General features: G+C 57.6%; 1 protein-coding gene and 1 long non-coding RNA gene across 2 annotated transcripts in view; one reads left to right on the top strand and one right to left on the bottom strand.

Annotated features, from left to right (window-relative positions):
- Positions 1 to 19,126, bottom strand: part of LOC143270619 (uncharacterized) — a 155,378-nt gene that overhangs the window by 31,324 nt on the left and 104,928 nt on the right. The gene's annotated exons all lie outside the window — the stretch shown is intronic.
- Positions 8,613 to 14,583, top strand: Tmem119 (transmembrane protein 119). The gene is made up of 2 exons (XM_006993962.4): positions 8,613 to 8,790; positions 12,503 to 14,583. The coding sequence occupies exon 2, from the start codon at positions 12,517 to 12,519 to the stop codon at positions 13,339 to 13,341; it is 825 nt and encodes a 274-aa protein (XP_006994024.1). The 5' UTR covers positions 8,613 to 8,790; positions 12,503 to 12,516; the 3' UTR covers positions 13,342 to 14,583.

Raw genomic sequence — 19,126 nt, 5'->3', positions numbered from 1 at the left:
ACAGGGCATAGTGTTCCCCTACAGGGTGGCCCCCCATGTCTGTGGTACTTAAGTGAGGACTCGGCTCTGAGGTTCCTCACATAGCAGGAGAGACTCCAGAACTTCCTTCCCAGTGATTTTTGGAAGCCCCGATTGGCTTCTGGGTCCCCACGAGCTTGGTTGGGGAGTGGCCTCTTGGTGGTGTGAGGAGGCTACAGCCACCTCTGTTTGTGGCTCTGGGCTGTGAAGCCCCCCACTGTGGCCAAGGTTAGTGGGAAGTGAGGGCTACTGTGGGCACAGAAGCCCAAGCAGCCTGTCGCTGGCTTGGTCACGCTTTCACTCTTCCAGGGTGGCTCTGGCCTCTGTGTCCGGCAGAGGCATGAGTTCAGGTGATGTCCCCCAAGGGTGGGAGGCCAGCTCCCACCTTTTAGAAGAGTTCCTACAAGGAGGAGAGAGGTATAAACTTTTAGATAGAAAGATAGCAAAGAGGAGACAGACAGAAACACAGGATAGCTTCGGGAGGACCTGGATCACAACCCACCGGCCCCTTCACTTTTCTTTTTTTTTTTTTTTGGTTTTTCGAGACAGGGTTTCTCTGCGTAGCTTTGCGCCTTTCCTGGAGCTCACTTGGTAGCCCAGGCTGGCCTCGAACTCACAGAGATCCGCCTGGCTCTGCCTCCCGAGTGCTGGGATTAAAGGCGTGCGCCACCACCGCCCGGCTTCCCTTCACTTTTCAAAAGGGCTTTTTATAACAATGCCAAGGGGCGGGGCAAAAGACCTCCCCCTTGCTAGATCAAAGCACACCGCACAGCCAAGTATAGACCCTTCCAAACACCTGGTAACCACGCCTGTGGTCAAATCATCCCCTTATGCAGCCCTGCTGGGTAAAGCAAGCTCGGATCCTCAGACCCTGAGTAAGTTCTCACTAGGGAACCTCTGTGACTCTCTACACCCAAGAGTTCAGCAGTCCCTGTGGAGACATTGAATACAAAGGGTCATGAGTGCGGTCCAATCAGCTTATCCATGGAAATTTCTGGGCTCCGCTTTGCCCTTGTTAATTTTCTGACACACGTCTGCATCAGACGGTTAGAGGGGGTGCTGGGTACCTCTCACTGCGCCCCCATTCCTCAAACCGTTCTGCTCCTCAGTGTACATTTTCCTACCTCAGGACCTTTGCATGTGCTGTTCCTGATGCCTGGTGCGCTCTTCCCAGATCTCTGTGCAGCCGGGGCCCACGGGTCTCTGTGCGGCCGGCATCTTCGAATGCCTTAGGTCTCAGCTTGAAGTCCACCTGCTTGGATAAGACCATCAGAGTTCCCCAGCCACAGCCCCTTACCCTCACCCAGGCACGGCGGATGGATGCTATGGAAGGGCTCAGTTCATACTGCTCCCTGTCACTATATATGGCACACAGTAGGGATTCTGAAAACACCTTATGGATCAGGGAAATAAAAAAGGAAGCTTTGCAAAAGGCTAAAGGCACAGATGAAAATGGAAATCCTCCAAAGGTCTAAAGTCAGGGTGGCTGGGTTAAATCCTGGTTCTGCTGCTCACTTGGGGGGGGGGTGTTACAGGACAACTCCCTCACCTCTGGGCCTCACCTCCTCTCCTTGAAATGTAGAGGAGAGGCTGGGTGGTAGTGGAGCACGCCTTTAATCCCAGCACTCGGGAGGCAGAGCCAGGCGGATCTCTGTGAGTTCGAGGCCAGTCTGGGCTACCAAGTGAGTTCCAGGAAAGGCGCAAAACTACACAGAGAAACCCTGTCTCGGAAAAAAAAAAAAAAAAAAAAAAGAAAGAAAGAAAGAAAGAAATGTAGAGGAGAGCCTTCCTTGGTGCCAATCTGTGCCCATTGGTGAGGGAGTCCCCAGCTGCGAGGGAGGCAGGACCATCCCAGGGGCACCATGGGGGCCTCACAACCCTCTCAGCCTGTCTGCCTTTGTGGTTTGAGGGACCCAGCCCCCGCCCTGCTGAGTGCTCTGTCTTTTGGCCTAAAATTAACTCACAAATTCCTTGGCTGCCTGGCCCGAGCTTCTAAGTGACAATTCAAACCAGATGTTTCCAGCTGTTGGGCCCCATCCCCCCAACCCCGGCTGACCCATGCTGCTAGTCTATGCCCCAGGCTCAAGAGGGTTAGACCCAGGCTTGAGTGTCCGTCTGTTGCTCCACCTGCCTAGGCCCTGGCGCTGGGGGGGCCCATGGGAGGGCTGTGTGCACAGCTGTCCAAGAATAGGCCATTTCTCTCAAGATATGGAGGGGTGCGGGAGCTCACTGAGCATTTAAGGAGGGGGTGGGGTGGCTGAGGCTTCCTCTGCCGTGTGGAGCCCTGCTGGGTGCCGCTACCCAGCTTCTGTGACCATCACCCTTAGTTCCCTGTGCGGCCACTGTTGCCCTGACAGTGGTTCTCATCTGGGTGCCAAGGGCTCGCAGCCTTCCCACAGGGACCCTTGTTTGACAACAGAGGGAAATGGCCGCGGCTGGCTGGCCACTCCGTGCCTGGTGCTCCTGCCAAGCCACAGACCCTCAGGGCAGGTAGTGTGCTGTTGGTGACACCATTTGCCTCTTTGGTCCCACCCTGAGGGCCTGGTTCCCCTTGGTAGGTGGTCTGGATGTCCTGGGAGACCCCTGCCCCCATGCAGCTGTCCCTGGGTAACCCCTGGCCCTGGGGCAGAAGGCTGACTGGATGTAGCTAGCTACCTGCAGGAAGACGAGGCAGAGCTTCTGGACCCAGCTGAGCCGGAACTCTGTGGTCAGATGGAAGGAACTGAGGAGGGGACCAGAGGCCAGCGTAGCCATCAGGGGTTGGCACAGAGCCCTTGCTCTGCCTGGAGATGGGGCCCTGAATATCTCTTTCTCTGGGTCCTTGAGAGAAAAGGATTGTGGATGCACAGAGGCTTGATGGATGAGGGATGTGGCCACGTTTTACATACATGCACCACACAGCCTGGTCAACATGGAGACCAAACCCCTTCAAATGTCCCCAGAGTTCCAGGCCCGGTCCGCTGCCTTCTGACTTCACGCCTTCCCGTGCCCACTTCGTCCACTCTGTTTGGAGACACATCTCCCTCCCTCACGTCTGGATGGTGCCAGGTGACCCTGCCCCAGGATCTTTGTACCACTCTTTCTGCCTGGGCCATTCCTCAGAACATCTCCTGGACCCGCGGTCACCTTCCCTCAGGTCTCTGCCTGAAGGAATGTCACCCTCCCCCTACTCTGTGGCCAGCCCTGTACCACCAAGACATCGTCTAGGCATCTTAAAAATGGTCCATGACCTCTGACCAGGATGTAGGTTCCGCAAGGACAGGCCTGTGTGGCACCTGGAAAATGTCCAGAACATACCACGAGGGGGGTAGGGACGGGGGGGAGGAGGGCAGTGTGGAGGGACTAGAGCGCTAAAGGGAGCAGAGAAACAGAGGCGACATCCTGGAACTGGGAACTCAGGCCTCTCCCTGCTCTTAGACATACGGGGTCTACACACCACACACACACACACACACACACACACACCACACACACCACACACACACACACCACACACACACACACACACACACACACACACCACACATACACACACACACACACACACACACACACACACACACACACACACACACCGCCCCTGCACTGCCTGGGGTTTGTGGAACAGGGAGGGAGATGACCAGCCTGGAAGGCCCCAGCAGGGAGCTGGTGAAGCGGGAGGCCGAGGTTGAGGCCGCAGCCTGGTAGCTGCCACGCCTCCGCTGCCGCCATGGCCCCCGGGTGAGTCTCATAAAGTGGCTCCTTCCACAGGGAGAATGTAAATGTTTACAAGGTGGCCACAGCTGGCTGGCCACCCGGCCACAGGAAGTTCTGGGACCCCAGTCCTTGGCCTGTAGTGTGCACCCCCCCCCCCCGCCCGCGGAGGGATGTGGGTTCTTAAGAACACTTTGAACTGAGTCATAACCTGGACAGGGCAGGTCTCCTGTGTCCAGCTGTGCCTTCCCACACTGTGTGTCCCTTGGATGGGAGCCTGAAGGCCACCGTACCCAGGACCACCCTGTTCCTTGAGCCCCTTGCCAGCCAGAACTCACCCCACCCCAAGACTACTCGTCTGACGCCTCAACCTGCAGCTGAGTCTGGCCTTGCTGTTTTGTGGGTTTTGGGGGGGGTATATTTATCTATTTGTTTGTTTATGAGACAGGGTCTCATGTAGCCCGGGCTGGTCTTGAACTCACTATGTGCCCAAGGACGTCTTCGAACTCCTGATCCTCTTGCTTCCCTCTTGCATGATTACAGACATGTGCCTCAACCGACTGAGCCACTGTTCTATTTAGCTCTGTCAACTGGGCATAGCCTAGAGTCACCTGAGAAGGCTGGGGGATTGTCTGGTTGACTGATGTAGAAGAGCCCGGGCCACTGCGGGCGGCACCATTCCCTGGGTGGGGAGTCCTCGGCGGTGTGGGAAAGCTGGTTGAGTGCAGGCCTGAAAGCAAGCCAGTCAGCAGTGTGCCCGCTTGACTTCCTGCCCTGACTTACCCTCGTGACGGACAGCGACCTGCAAGGGTTCCCTTTTCCACCCTAAGTTACTCTTGCTCTTGGTGTCTGTCACAGCGATGAAAAGCAAGCTAGGATAGCGACCTGCGTCTCCAGCTTGTCCTAGCCCGGCTTGGCGGTCACCTTGGTTAGACTGACAAATGCCTAGGATGCCGATGAAACTCCACGGGGACCCCTCCCCAGGCCAGGCTTGGGCTGTGTTGGGGCTGCAGCCTAGGCCTCGCTGGCCACATGAAAGACCCAGCTATTTTTGCTCGGAAGGCAGGCCCCAGTGCTCCAGGGTTGTGTAATTAGATGTGACCCTGGACCCATGAAAGGCTGGAGCTGGGGACTGTGGTGGGCTGGCATGGCCCAGAGCCCAGCAGGAGGAATCTCAGCAGAGACCCAAGCTCGGGGCGTTTCCCAGCCCTCCCAAGCTCCGCTGGCCAGGGCCGCTGAGCAGGGCAGTGTGGCTGCTAATTGTAAGGAGTCCGGGGCAGGGTCTCTGAAGTGTTTCCAGGCAGAAACCCTGGCACTGCTCTGGGCCTCTGAAATTACGGGTTGCGAGGGAACAGCCCAGCCTGTGCTCCACACCACAGGCCTGCCCACGCCCCGTCGATGCCACAGCAGGGCCCCACACGTGTCCCAGAAACCGCGGGACGTGGTGTGAGACACTGGGGAGGGATGGAGCTTCTCTTACAGTGTTGGCCGACTGATGCCTGAAGGTGCAGGGTCAGATGGCGGGAGCGTCATTCAGTCATTTATCCAGCCCCATTGTGTTTCAGGTGTTGGCTTGGAGCAGAACCCACCCCAGGGTCGCGTATCAGATATTTACATGAGGATTCATAACAGCAGCAAAACTACAGTTCTGAAGTAGCAATGACATGATTTGATGATTGGGGGGGGGGGGTCACCACAACACGAGGAAGGTTGAGAACCACTGTTCCAGCTAGATGCTAGAGTCAGGACAGGGCCCCAAACAAGCCAAGTTCTTTGTCCCCGCAGACCTGGCTCAGCCACGCTGGCCTGATAATATTTCGGAGCTGCCTCGGTGGTGCCGTGCTGTTGAACACCCCAGGGCCTTTGCACATGCTGTCCCGCCGCTGGGAATCCTCCTGCATCCATGCCTTCCTAAATCCCTCCTCCCCATCTTCTTTTTTGGGGGGGTGGGGGGAGGGTGTTTCAAGACAAGGTTTCTCTGTGTAGTTTTGGTGCCTGTCCTGGATTTCACTCTGTAGACCAGGCTGGCCTCGAACTCACAGAGATCCGCCTGGCTCTGCTGGGATTAAAGGCGTGCGCCACCGCCGCCCGGCCCTTCTCTCCGTCTTTGAGGGCAGCACTGTGGTCACTTCCTACAGCGGGAACCTGGGCCTGGACTAGAACCCCCAGGGTGCAGCCAAAGGTCCCTCTGTGCTTTACTTACTTATCACAGTTCTCCCGCCTCTTTTGTGAGCTCGGGTCTGTCTGCTGATCACCGGCTCCGAGGACCTGACGGCTGTGAGCCGGATGCCACAGTCTTGGGACATACCTGCAGACTGAGTGAAATTTGGAATGTCTCTAGGTGAGAGCCTGAGGGCTGGCAGTCAGCGACCAGCGTGGAAGCCAAACTCTTGTTTGGTTGTGGCCCAGGGAAAGCGCTAAAGCGCTGTGACTTGTAGCGGCTCGGTGCTGGCCTCTTCTGTCTCTGCTTGTGAGTGGCACTTATGAGCATCTACAGGTTATGGGTGGGGGTGCATGGTGAGGAAAGGTGTACCTGTGTGTGCGTTTGTATATGCTGTGTGAATAGGTGTGTGCTGTGTGTGTGTGTGTGTGTGTGTGTGTGTGTGTGTGTGAGTGTGTGTGTGTATGCTCGTGTGTGTGTGTGTGTGTGTGTGTGTGTGTGTGTGTGTGTGTGTGTGGTCCCACAGTCCCTTCCCCCAAGGCATGTGGAGGTAGGAGAGGGGCTGTGCTGGGCTGTGCTGGGCTGTGGGCCTGGCCCAGTCAGAGGTGGGCCACTGGCCTGGTGGTGGCACTTGGGGAGATTTGAAAATAGAAACCGGTGCATCAGAAGGCGCCCTACCCGCAGCCTTCCGTTATCCCAGGGCATGTCACTCCACGAAGAGCCCCGTTTTCCTATTCTGGTGTGGGCTTCACTCTGTCACACCTCCACAAACACCAACAGAACCTTGTTCGGGAACCGTGGCTCCGTGGCTCCGTGGCTCCGGGCTCTGCAGGTGGCAGGCTGTGGCTGCCCAGTGGCTTTGGGCTCTGTGTCCTCAGGCTCAGCAGAAATGACTGCCTTTGCTCTGAGCAGGTTCAAACATTCCCTTAACGCTGCTGGGCCCCTGATAGCAGAACAGAGTGACTGCCCGTACCTGCGCCACCGCGGGGACCAGGGGCCCAGCAGGCATGCAGTCCCTAGGCGAGGCAGAGGCAGGAGGATCGGAAGCACAAGAATGTGCTTGGTTACACGTCGAATTGGAGCCAGCCTGGGGTACAGGAGACTCTTGTCTCGAAAGAAAAGAAAAAGGAAGGACTGTGGTCAAGGCACACTGAGATGAGTTAAAAGATGGCGGGGTAGGGGTGGGGTGGGGCGGCAGGTCTGGTTCCACGCAGGCACCATGTAGAGCTGCTTGAGGGACTTGAGCATGCGTGGACTCTGGCATCTGAGTCTGGAGCCAGCCCCAGTCAGCACCAAAGTAGACCTTGTATGCCCGGGGCCGAAGACAGGAGTGCGTAGACCCCTGGTCTGGGGCCCGTGCTGTGTGTACCCCGACCCTTGGTTTATCCTGTGTCGCGAAGGCTTCCATGGTCAGGAGTATTACTTCAGTGGGCTGGGGACCTTAGGTGGGGACGGGATAGCCCTGGGTCACCCCAATGTGACCTTCATCCAGGGAAGGAGAGAGGGCAGAGAACACTGAGCTAACTGCTTGAGGATTCTGTGTGGCTGCCGGACAGGGAGGACGATGAGGCCTGAAGCCAAGTCATGCGGGAAGCTCCCAGAACCCTGATGAGGCTGAGGATCTGGCCCTCCCTGAAAGACCAGAGTCCTGACACAAGTCCTCCGTCCACTGGGAACAGGGCTTGCTCCCTGGGCAGTGGCCCTGGGGAGGTCTGGCTGCTCCCGAAACTGATGACTAGTTTAAGACAGGTTAGGCAGGGCCGGGGCCATCCTCATTCCTCCCTGCATGAAGGGCCTTGTCCGGCCCCCTTTGCTCAGCTTGCTTGGGGTTCCAGGGCACATCAGCCTTCCTGCCTGACTTCCCTGAGGGCCCTCCCCTGACGTGGAGCTCCTTCTGGTCTGCAGAAGGGCATTGTACACCCCATGGTGAATCTCGGTGCACATAGCCCCAGAAGCCGGGGAGCTCCTGGAGGGGGGGCTGTGGCTGAGTTCCCTCTGGGGCCTGCTCAGCGCTGACCTTGCATGTGGGAATGCATCGGGTGTTTGTGGAAATAAACAAGTGTGTGTGTGTGCATGAGTGAGTGAGTGACTTTAGGGGCCCACGGCCCACTGGGTTCCCCAGGGAAGGTACCCAGGGTGCTTCGGGGTCAGCTAGCTACGGTCCACAGGACCCAGCTGCACCGTTTAAATTCCTGCATCCTCTTTCTGCGTCTGTGAAATGGGTCCATAGTCTCTGCTCAAGCTGCCCTGCTGGGGGCTTTGTGAGGTAAAGGGCAGGATGCCAGTGCCTCAGGGAGCTCCTTCTCATCCCTTAGAACGGGGAAACAGAGACCTGGGGCCAGGACAGCGCCTGAACTCGGCACCATCGAACTTCCCTGAAGCACCCCCATTCCCACTCAGCACCCTAAGCCTGGAAATCCTGAGTCACAGCTGGAACGGGCCATGGAGAGTTTTCCTTCCCACTTTTGGGGGGCCTCAGGGCCTCCTGACCTCGTCCTCCAGGGAGTGTGTGTGGGGGGGGATGGGAAGGACTTCAGCTCGAAGTTCTGGGGAAGCGCCCCTGGAAGCCCCTCTGTCTGTCAGTCTGTCTGAGTCTGCCCAGGGGACCTGAGGTCAGAAGGAAGCAAGCTTCGAGTGTGAGGAGGAGGGTGGGACTGCGTGTGGCCCAGCATAGTCCCACCCTACACTGTCTCCACCCCAAGCGCTCTTAATGAAATCAAGCTGGCCCTCCAGTCCAGCGGGGAGGAGGAAGGAGGAGGGCCTGGAGGCCGAGGTGGGCAGGCACCAGCCAGAGCAGCTGGCGGCAGTCGCGGGCAGCCGACAGGACTGTCTGTCGAGTCGGACTGTCTAGCAGGCCAGGCTCGTCTGTCTGTCTACCTGGCAGTGGCAGCCAGGCCTTCTTCCTTCACGGGGAGCTGGTAAGTCCCAGCCTGCGGCTCGGAAAGTCAGGCGGCTTGGAGTTCTTGGAGAACTTTGCCAGAATCCTTAAATGTGTGTGTGCAATCTGAGTATGTTCATGTGGTTAAGATGGGTGTGCATGGATGCTGGGGTCGCCAGGAGGGTGCATGTGTGTAGCTGGGACGTGGGGAGGATGCTGGTGTGAACTTGTATTGTCCTGTGTGCTTTTTCTGCAGGCTGGTACTTGGGATGTCTGATGCACTGGTTGGTGTATGGGTGTACAAGAGCTGGGGGGGGGGGGCTGGGGAAGCTTGCTGGAGTGTCTTGGAGTTGTGTGTGGGTCTCTGAGTCTGTGTTGTGGGCTCTGGCTGCTGCTGCTGCTGCTGCTATTGCTGGTGGTGGTGGTGGTGGTGGTGGTGGTGTGTGTGTGTGTGTGTGTGTGTGTGTGTGTGTGTGTGCAAGCTTGTGTGTAGGCTCTGAGACCTCAGTCTCCTTCCAGGCCTCTTCTCGAGGGGTCCAGGTCTCTGTCCTTGGCAGCACCAAGGGACTAGGCTGTGGATACAATGCTTCAGCCAGAGCCCCCTCCCCCCCAAGTCTAATTGAAGCCAGGTTTCCATGGCCCGCCCCTCCATCACTGGCTACCAGTTTCTGGGTGGGGGTGGAGGCTCTGGGTAGGCAGCCTCAGGTCCTGGGGTACCCAGTCCTGGGCGGGGGGGGGGGGTTGCCTCATCTGCGTATTCATGACGATATCGATTTAAAACAGCAGCTCCTATGAAAGAGGGTCCTGGAGGGCATCCTGGATGATCCTCTGTGTCCACTTGCTGACATGTGCCGGGCACTGCACACTGTGACCTGTCCCCACTGCGTAGATGTGGAAGCTAAAACTCAGGGGGCTGACACGCCCAACCCCAGACACAGCAAGGAGGTGACACGGGACTGTTCTGGGCCACCTCTCTGTCAGGGCTCTGCTGGGCAATGAGTTTCCTCTGGGGGAAAAGCAGAGGTTTGTCAGCCTGAGACCCTCAGTCCTTGCGCAGGATGGACCCAGGAGGCCAAGTAGGCCCCGCTCTCCCCAGGAGGCAGGTGAGGGGCGCCTGGCAGGTCTAGTGGTCGTTTCAGATCTCTTCGGGTCAGTTTTTCCATGCCACAGAGAGGAAACTGAGGCCCCGAGAGTTTAGGGGAACCACTCAGGGTCACATGACCATCTCCTGCAAGATTTGGCTAGTTCCACGCAGGGCTGAGTCCCCACACTTAGCTGCCTTTCTTGGGGAGCCAGGAGAGACCGAGGAAGGTGGTGGGCTCTGAGAGTTAGGGTCTCGCCCTTTAGAGACAGGAATAGTTTCTTCTGAACCCCTTGGCTGATTCCGGGGTGCCAGTGGGAGGCCACTGCTCTCATCTGGGGGAATTGCTGTGTGTGTGTGTGTGTGTGTGTGTGTGTGTGTGTGTGTGTGTGTGTGTGTATGTGTGTGTGTGCGCATGCATGTGTGCATGTGTGTTCTGCTCTTCTCCTGGGGGTGCTGGGGGCCAGAGCAAGTGAGGACAGTCATGGGTCTGCTGAGGGGAAATGCTGGCCTATCCCGGAGCATTCCATTCCTGAGTTCCAGCTCTCCTGTGGGATCCAGCCTGTGCTGGCACTTCTAGAACGTTCTCTCACATGGTCCCAGCAGCCCTCCGGGTCTCAGCCTGGAGTCATCACCCCACTGCTGCCCATTTGAAGGCCCTGGGGAGGCAGCTGGTAGATTTAGACATGGCGTGGCCAGGTTGATCAAGCCGGCCCAGTGGCTTTCCAGCTGATGTGTCTGGGGTCAGCATGCCTGGGGACTTCTCCAGCGCCCACAGGCATGGTGGTCACCGTGGTGCGGCCCTCTGGAGCCACGGTCCCCACGTGCCCCCACTGTATTTTTAGACAGCGACTTCATATGTAGTCCGGGATGGTTTTGAATTTGCCATCCTGCCTCTTGTCTCCCAAGTGCTGACCACCGCGGTGCTGGGTGCAGCTCAGTGGCAGGGCGCTTGCCCAACATGCGTAAGGCCCCCGGTTCAGTCCCAGGCACACCCCAGAAGGGGGAGGGTCCGGGAAGGGGGGCAGGGGAGTAAAATGCTTGCCAAGAAAAAAGCGAGGCGTTGAAGCCCAGCCCCCAGGTAAAAAGCCAGGCGCAGTGAGGTGTGCCCGAGATCTCAGCCTGGGAAAGGCGGGCACAGGGGTGCAGGCCATGGTGCAGCTCAGGAACTTGCTGTGTGTGTGGCTTGTTTGCCTGCTCTGGGCCTCTGCCTCTACCTCCCCACCTCAGTTCTCTGAGGGAGACCCCCCTGAGACAGGGCCCTGAAGCCGGCTCTGTCTTAGATTTCTAATCAGCCTCAGGGACCCGAGTCCTCTGCTGCTGTGCCAGCAAGAGCTGGAACCCCGGATCCCGTCCCCACTGGCTGGGAGAGTTAGTGTAAACTTGGGCAAGGAGGAATTTATTAATTAGCCTGGCTGTCTGGGCCAGATGGGGTCTGGGGGGTTCATGCCTGGAGCAGCCTTCCAGGGTGGGGGAGGGGCGCATCTGGTTCCCATTTAGTGGCGGTTGTGGGGAGGGGCTGCTGCCTTGGGGAGAGACCGCTAGCTTTGTCTCCCCAGGAACTGTGCCTCCCCCTGGAACCTCTTGGGTTTTTGGAGGCTCCCAGTGAAGTCCAGGCTTCCAAGGATTGGGGAGATGGGGGGCACAGATGCCCTGAGCCCCCACCCTGGCACCCAGGCCTCTTATAGGGTTTGCAGACCTGGCAGCTCCAGAGCCTAGAATCTTCTGGAAAAGGAAGTGGGTAGATTGGAAAAGCCTATGCTGGAACTACCAAGGCCCCCAGAGTCACGGTGCCCTGGGGACACTTCCTGTGCAGAGGTGTCCCTCAGGCATCTGGTCTCCCGCCCCACCCCCATCTCCCAGAGTCCTGAGGGCATTGCTTCCTTTATGCCTGCCAGATCTCCCTGGGTAGGTCACTGGATCCCCTGAGCCTCAGTTTCCCCTGATTCTGCAGCTGGAAATGGGGACAATCATAGCCTTCCCCCACTGGGTGGCTCTCAGGCTTCCAGGACACATTTCTAATCTGGCTGGGAGGTGGCATCGGGGGTGATGCTGGAAGACCTGAGTTGCATCTCTAGCATCATGTCAAAAGCCAGCACCATGGTGGTGCATGCCTGAGATGCCAGCAGTGGGGACAGACACAGGCAGGGTTCTGGAAGCCTGTCCATCCTAACACAGGAGCGCTAGGTCCCCGTAAGAGGCCCGGCCTCGAACATGAAGTGGAGGGTGTCTGAGGAGGAACAGCACTCGGGTTATCCTCTGCTTTCCAGATGCATCCCTCTTCTCACACAAAGATGCTTCAAATAGTATCCGATGCGTGGTGAACCATGAGCGTGTAAGCTAGTTTTGTGAGTTCGGCCATGCTGGCACAGAAGCATCTATTGAGCGCTTCGTGTATACTCTGGGTGCAAAGCACTGAAGCCACCAAGACGAACGAGACGCAGTTTCTGTCCCCAGGAACGTCAGAAGGAGGTGGGACAGGTGGCATTCCTTCTATAACGGCCTGGGAGTGTGTTCATGTTGCAGTATGGTGAGGAGTTCGGCTAAGCGGATTGCTGGAAGGTGACCCGGGTTCTCTGCCATCCCCCAGGAGAGAGCGAACCGCTCCTGAGCCCCGAGACCCCGGAGACACAGGAGACTCAGCCTGATTTCTCTCACTGTCTCCCCTCAGGTTCTGTGGTCAACATGGTCTCCAGCCTCCTCTTGTCTCTGTTGCTGCTTACGAGGCCTGTGCCTGCGGTGGGCTACTCTGTGTCCCTCCCGGCCACCTTCCTGGAGGATGTGGGGGGCAGCGGAGAAGCCGAGGGCTCCTCAGCCTCTTCCCCGAGCCCGCCACCACCCCGGACTCCAGCCTTCAGCCCCACACCGGGGATGCCCCAGCCCACGGCTCTGGACGGCCCCTCGCCCCCCACTAACCTCCTGGATGGGATCATGGACTTCTTCCGCCAGTACGTCATGCTCATTGCCGTGGTAGGCTCTCTGACCTTCCTGCTCATGTTCATCGTCTGCGCCGCGCTCATCACCCGCCAGAAGCACAAGGCCACGGCCTACTACCCATCCTCCTTCCCTGAGAAGAAGTACGTGGACCAGAGTGACCGGGCTGGGGGGCCCCGTGCCTTCAGCGAGGTCCCTGACAGGGCATCCGACAGCCGGCCGGAAGAGGCCCTGGACTCCTCTCAGCAGCTCCAGGCTGACATCCTGGCCGCCACCCAGAACCTCCGCTCTCCAGCCAGAGTGGTGCCAGGCGGTGGGGAGGGAACCAAGCCAGGGAAGGGTGGGTCAGAGGATGAGGTGCCGAGCAGCCAGGAGGCGGCCCAGGAAACCCCAGTATGCGGGGTCACCGCAGAGAAGCCGGGGGTCCCAGACCAGTCTGAGGCTGAAGGGGCTCCTGCAGCCAGTGAGGGCCAGGGGGGACAAGAAGGGTCTTTCTCTGCAGCCCAGGAATCCCAGGGACCCGCCAGCCCCCCTGAGAGTTCCTGCGCTTGCAGCAGAGTCTCCCCAACGGTCTAACAGGCCCCCCCCAGAACTGCTGGGCCTGACTGCTGGGTCTTGAGGGTCACCTCCTTGGTCAAGAAGGGCCTTCAGCTCTGACTGCTTCTTGCCAACCCCTCCTTGGCCATGGTGGTACCAATCCCGACCCCACATGGGCAGAGCAGATGACTTCTGGTGCACCCCAGGAAACACCACCCCAAGTTCCAGCACCTTTAACGCCTCTTGCCGTATCCTGGGGTCTTCACCCGAAAGCACCACTTCTCAACCAGAGGACGGACAGACGCACCCCAGTTGGAGCTGCCATGCGGCAAGTCCCCACAAGGAGCCACACAGCAGAAGGGGAAGAGGCCAGAGACCCCCGGCGAGGCAGCTGCTGCTTCCATCTTGGCTGTGAAGACAAGCAGGGCTACTGGATCTGAAAGACGTCACACGGGTGGCCCCCGCCATGGTCCTCAGCGGCCTTCGCGCCCCGCTGGGAAAGCAAGGCGCGGCCGGTGTCCAGTCGTGCCAGGGACTGCAGAGGGTCCCCTGCGCATCTCCCGGCCACCAGTACGTTGGTGCCACTCTGCCTCGCTCAGTGGACTTGATTAGTCAGGAAGCCTCTTGAAGGGACCCCCCCCCACTTCCATCACAAGAGTTCCCCTAGACACTCCATGGATACACAGACTCAAAGTCATGGGCGTTGAGGAGCCGCTGTGCCCCTCCCTAAGCTGATGCAACTACTTTAAGGCTTCCTATTGGGCTGGCTTTGCTTCTCTTCGCCCTCCCCCCGCCCCCCCCCCCCGCTGCTTTATGATGAGGGTGATGACGAATACAATGTCCAGTCTCACAGCACCCACTCTGGAAAAGACTGTTCTCAATTTTCTAAGGCACCCCACTTTCTGGTTTGGTTCCGAGTTGGTATGTGAGATGCACGGAGTCTCGTTCTCTCAAGGGTCAAGCGGCCCTGACTTGAGAGTGTGCGACTCATCTTGGTACCGATGCGGGGATGAGGGGAAGGAGCGGAGGAGCACGGGGAAGCCACGGGGCATTCGGGACAACCGCTGTTCTGGACTCTGACGCCCAGCCTGGAGCAGGGGCCTGGCACATCCCTTGCTCACACAGTGGCCTGGCAGCCTGAGCCCACACCATCCCTCAGTCCTGGACAGTGTGGAGGCTTTGTTCTGTGGGGGCATTGGGGGGCTCCCCGCACCTCCATTCAGGGACTCCAACTCTTCAGGTTTGGAAATATAACATATAATAAACCTTGATCTGGCTCGAGTCTCTCTGGACTTTCTATGGCTGCACAAGCCTACAGTGAGGGGGTGTTCGTGGGCTGTGGGTCGCATCAGGGGAGGGCGTCAGCCAGGTCCTAGAGCTGAGGATGGGTGAGGCAAAGAGAAAGCTGGGTGCCCGTGGCTGTTGGGGCCCACATACCTGAGGACTCCTGGAGGTGGTGTGTCAAACACGTGGACACCCTTTGCTGCCTGGCTCTGCAGCTGGGGTGGCCATACCGCAGTCACCTCTTTGCTGTGGGACAGGGCTGGGGTGAGGTCATGGTGGCCCATTCTCTGTAGGTGGAGTGAGCATCAGCAGGGCCTCAGGGACAGTGTTGCTGACACCTACCCTCGGCAGGTCTTTTGGCCTCCAGAGACCCCCCCCAGCCCCCCACTTCTAGCCCCTTCCTTTGCTTTGATGGTGAGTTCCTGTGTTGATGACCTCCTGCCTGAGCCCAGGAACTGCCTTCTGGATTCCAGATGTGTCAGGGCTGGGGAACATGTGCCAGGTTCCCCGGATGGTGGTGGCAGGGAGGCTGTCTCCTACAACCCTGATCCTTCAAGGATCTCACATCCAGTCTGAGGGGCCCGTGCTTCGGCTTCCGGAGCACACAATGGCCTCTGTGTTGTGCAGTTGGAAAGGACCCACCCCTCAGCCCAGCCCAGCTTCCTCCAAGAGCACCAGAAGAGTTGCCTATGTTCACCCAAATACCTCCCATTCTGATGTGCTGGGTGGCTCCGGCCAAGTGCCTCAGTTTCTCCGGGTGTCAGGCTCTCTCCTTGTCGCCGGGTTCTGACTGTGGCCGGAAGTACAGAAGCTCCCTGGGGTCAGGCCAAGGCGACACTGGAGAGCAATTCTCCAGGCAGCAGCCTCCCACTAATGCCAGGGGAGCTCTCCAGAGAACATGGGGTACGTGGCCTTGACAATGGCGTGTGCTCTCTGATTCTGGAGTGGGGGGGGGATTATTATGGAGGTGGCCCGAGAGCCTCTGCGCCTCTGAGCTTTTCCAGTGTTGTTCCCCATGTCATGATTCCCTTCCACCCTCCCATACTGCACGCGATGACAACTTCTCAGCCTTCAGCTCCTGGTCTAGACCCTCTCCTGGTGCCGCTCCTTCCACACCCCCGGGGCTCAGTGAGGGCAATGGCCCATGGCGAACGGGAGCGACCAGTGACCGGTGACCGGGCCCAGTCTAAGCACTTGACGCTTCAGTCACTGAAACTCTCGGGACTTGAAATGAGCTGTTACGACTTCCACAGCCGGAAGAAGGAAACAGGGCTGGCGCGTGCAGTCAGTTGTTCAGGTCACAGAGCCAGGGGTTCGGCTCAGTGGACAGCAGCCCGAGTGTTCTGTGAGGGGTGGTGGTGGACGGACGGACGGACGGACGGACGGACGGAGGACTGTGTGAATAGAGGGAGGGCGTGAGGGATTGATGGGGGGAGGGAGGAGCGATGATGGATGGAGAGGTGAGTGGGTGGAGGGGCGGAGAGAGGAGAAAATGGTTGCCTCAGGGAGGGGACAGCAGGGCTCCACTCCTGCTGAAAGTCCCCCCATTTCCCCACATCTGCAGGGATCTGCCCAGAGGGGCTGTTTTGTGGACACACCCAGGAAGCCATGGAGGGAGATCATGACGGGTGGGCCGGGACCACAGGGGACAGAGCTGGGCTTGAAGGTCAAGGGAGACAACCTCAGTGTCCCCCCGGGGGACCAAGGTCTAAACAGGCTGCCCGGCTTATAACCTGTTCATCTGTTTCCAGCCAGGCCTACTGCCACTGTGTGTGAGCCTGTGTGTGCTTGTGAGTGCATGCATGTATGCATGTGTGTGTGTGGTGTGTGTGCATTGGGTATGTGTTCATGAGAGTACCTGTGTGCATGTGAGTGTGGGAGCCTGTGTGTGCTTGTGAGTGCATGCATCTATGCATGTGTGCGTGTGCGTGCATTGTGTATATGTTCATGTGAGTACCTGTGTGCATGTATGTGAGTGTGCAAGTGTGTGTGTGCTTGTGAGTGCATGCATCTATGCATGTGTGCGTGCATTGTGTGTGTGTGAGTGTGTGCTTGTGAGTACATGAGTGTGTGTATGTGCTTGTGTGTGTGTGTGTGTGTGTGTGTGTGTGTGTGTGGTGCTGGTGATCTGTGGTGAGTGAGGGGCTAAAGAGCCACAGAAGGAAGCAGGCACCTCCCTTTCTTCACCCGGCTGTGGTCAGTCCCAGGGACAGGGCTGGGTCACATCAGGTGAGAGCAGGCGGGCAGACCGCGGCATCTGCACATGCGGCATCTGCACACGTCTTTTTCCCTCTCATGGTGGAGTCAGAGCTTCTGCTGTAACGACAGCTCCATTTTCAGCCTCTCTGGGTATCTGTTGCTCTGTGAAGACCGGTGATTTTATCCTGGACTCAGGGCTGAGGTGTGGCTCAGTGTAGAGTGCTTACTTAGCTCCACCCCTGTAGACAAGGATGGAGAGATCAGCACCAGCCCAACTCCCCAGGCTTTTCCTGACTGAGGGGTACAAAGTCCAAGAGAAGAGGGGTGTGGGGCTCCATCCCTGCCTCAGGGCTGCCCTGGCACTCTGCCTGGTACTGCGAGCACACACTGGGTGCTCCTGCGTGAGGAGGAGGAGGAAAGGCAGCCAGGATCCACAGAGCCACATCTAACCCTCACCCCAGAGACCAGCAGCTCAGAGAGGGCAGCAGCTTGCTCGAGGTCACACAGCCGTGCGGAACTGCGTTCGAACCCAGGTCTGTCTGTAGCTTGCTTGGGCAGGAGTCCTCAGGACTGTGGGGACTGCCTGCCTTATTTTAGAACATATCATTTTATTTTATTTTTAAATGTGATTTGCTTTATTTTGGCAGGATTTTGCTGTGTGGCCCAGGTTGGCCTTGAATTCCCGCTTCATCGTTGAGTGCTAGGGTTGCAGGACTGGACCACCACCGTCCGGAACATGACAGTGGTCCACCGGCCAAATCCAGCTGTTGATGGTGGGGTAGGGGATGCACGTGAGCTAGGTGCTGGCTGCGGGGTGTGTGTGTGTGGGGGGGGGGGCAGCCTCTGGCCTCATCACTCTCTCTGTCTGGATCCATCAGCCCTTCGTGTTTCTGGGTTGCTGGAAGGATGCAGGAGGCCTTTTTTCAACCGTGGCTGTTTAGCCAGCAACCACCATTGGGGACGTGTGTTTGCACAGAGCGGGGCCGTGTGGCAGCGGAGGACATGACAGTGACGGCGATGTCAGCTGCCGCTCGTCAAAGGCTCTGCACAGCATTGGAGCTCCACAGTCGTGTTCACGGCTTGGCTGAGGTGTGACCAACCCATGGGGTAGTTAGTGTGCCTGAGAGCACGACCCGGTGGCCTGTGACACACGCGTCCTCACAAAAATGTCACCACAGACCAGATCATGAACACACCTGTCACCCACAAACCCTTCCCTTCCTGACAGTGTCTCACACAGCCCAGGCTAGCCTCACGCTATGTAGCTGAGGGTGACCTTGAACCCCTGATCCTCCTGCCTTAGCCTCCCAAGTACACGGATGACAGGACCCACACCTGGCTTTCCAGGCATTGCTCAGGACTCCTAAAATCCCTTCTGCCTCTCCTCTTCATACCTATTTCTCATTTAACCCCCACACTCCCCCAAGCCCCCCAAACTCCCCCAAGCTCCACAACTAACTAGATTTCTTTTGTTTTCTAGGGTTTTGTATAAATGGAAGTGTATAGTGTCTGTTTTTCCGGCTGGCTTCTCCTACTCCATATAAATATTTGTGATGCTTTTGTCAATGTGGTGTGTGGCAGCATTCACCTTTTTCCTTGCTGAGTAGTTTTCTATTGCATTGACGTACCAAGATTTGTTCATCCAACCCCATGCTGCTGGGCATTTGTTTCCAGTTTGAAACGATCAAAAATAAAGCTTGTGTTATTTCCTCACAGCCTTCCTAATGCAATGGGTGGGAAGAATAGAAATTCACAACTGATCGCTCACTTCTAAACAGGATGCAAAAGGGCGTCTCAACAGTGTTATTGGAAAGACGGGCTAGGGCCTGTGAGAGAGCTCAGTGGGCAAGGGAGCTTGCTGCTAGTCCTGGTGACCCGGGTTCAATCCTGAGACCCACATGGTGGGAGGAGAGAACTGATTCCTGTATACAGGTTGACCTCCGACCTCCACACACGCACATCATGGTGTATACAAACACACACAGAGAGACACAGACACAAAAGTGGAGGGGGATAAGTTGTGGGGAAAAGGTTCAGTAGGAGCAAAGTGGATGGGAGGAGGTAGTGGGGTGAGAAGGGGTGAGAAGAGGTGGTGGGTGAGGAGGGGTGAGGAGCGGTAAGAGGAGGTGTGTTGTGGAATAACACTTTAATTGTGTAAAGGTGTGTTGCATTGGTTTCTGTTGCGTTTGTTTAACTAGGCAAAGATGTGTTAACTATGTAAAGATGTGTTACATTTGTTTAACTGTGTGAAGGTGTGTTACATTTGTTTAGGCTGCATTTGTTTAAGGATGTAAAGATGTATTGCTTTCCCTGCCTAATGCACCTGATTGGTCTAATAAAA

Source organism: Peromyscus maniculatus, chromosome 23 (assembly GCF_049852395.1).
Source record: "Peromyscus maniculatus bairdii isolate BWxNUB_F1_BW_parent chromosome 23, HU_Pman_BW_mat_3.1, whole genome shotgun sequence".
Lineage (NCBI taxonomy): Eukaryota > Metazoa > Chordata > Mammalia > Rodentia > Cricetidae > Peromyscus > Peromyscus maniculatus.
This window is presented reverse-complemented; position numbering and strand designations above follow the sequence as displayed.

Bases quoted from the DNA above. Each gene is read 5' to 3' on its own strand.
- Tmem119 (XM_006993962.4), top strand. From the start codon at position 12,517: ATGGTCTCCAGCCTCCTCTTGTCTCTGTTGCTGCTTACGAGGCCTGTG.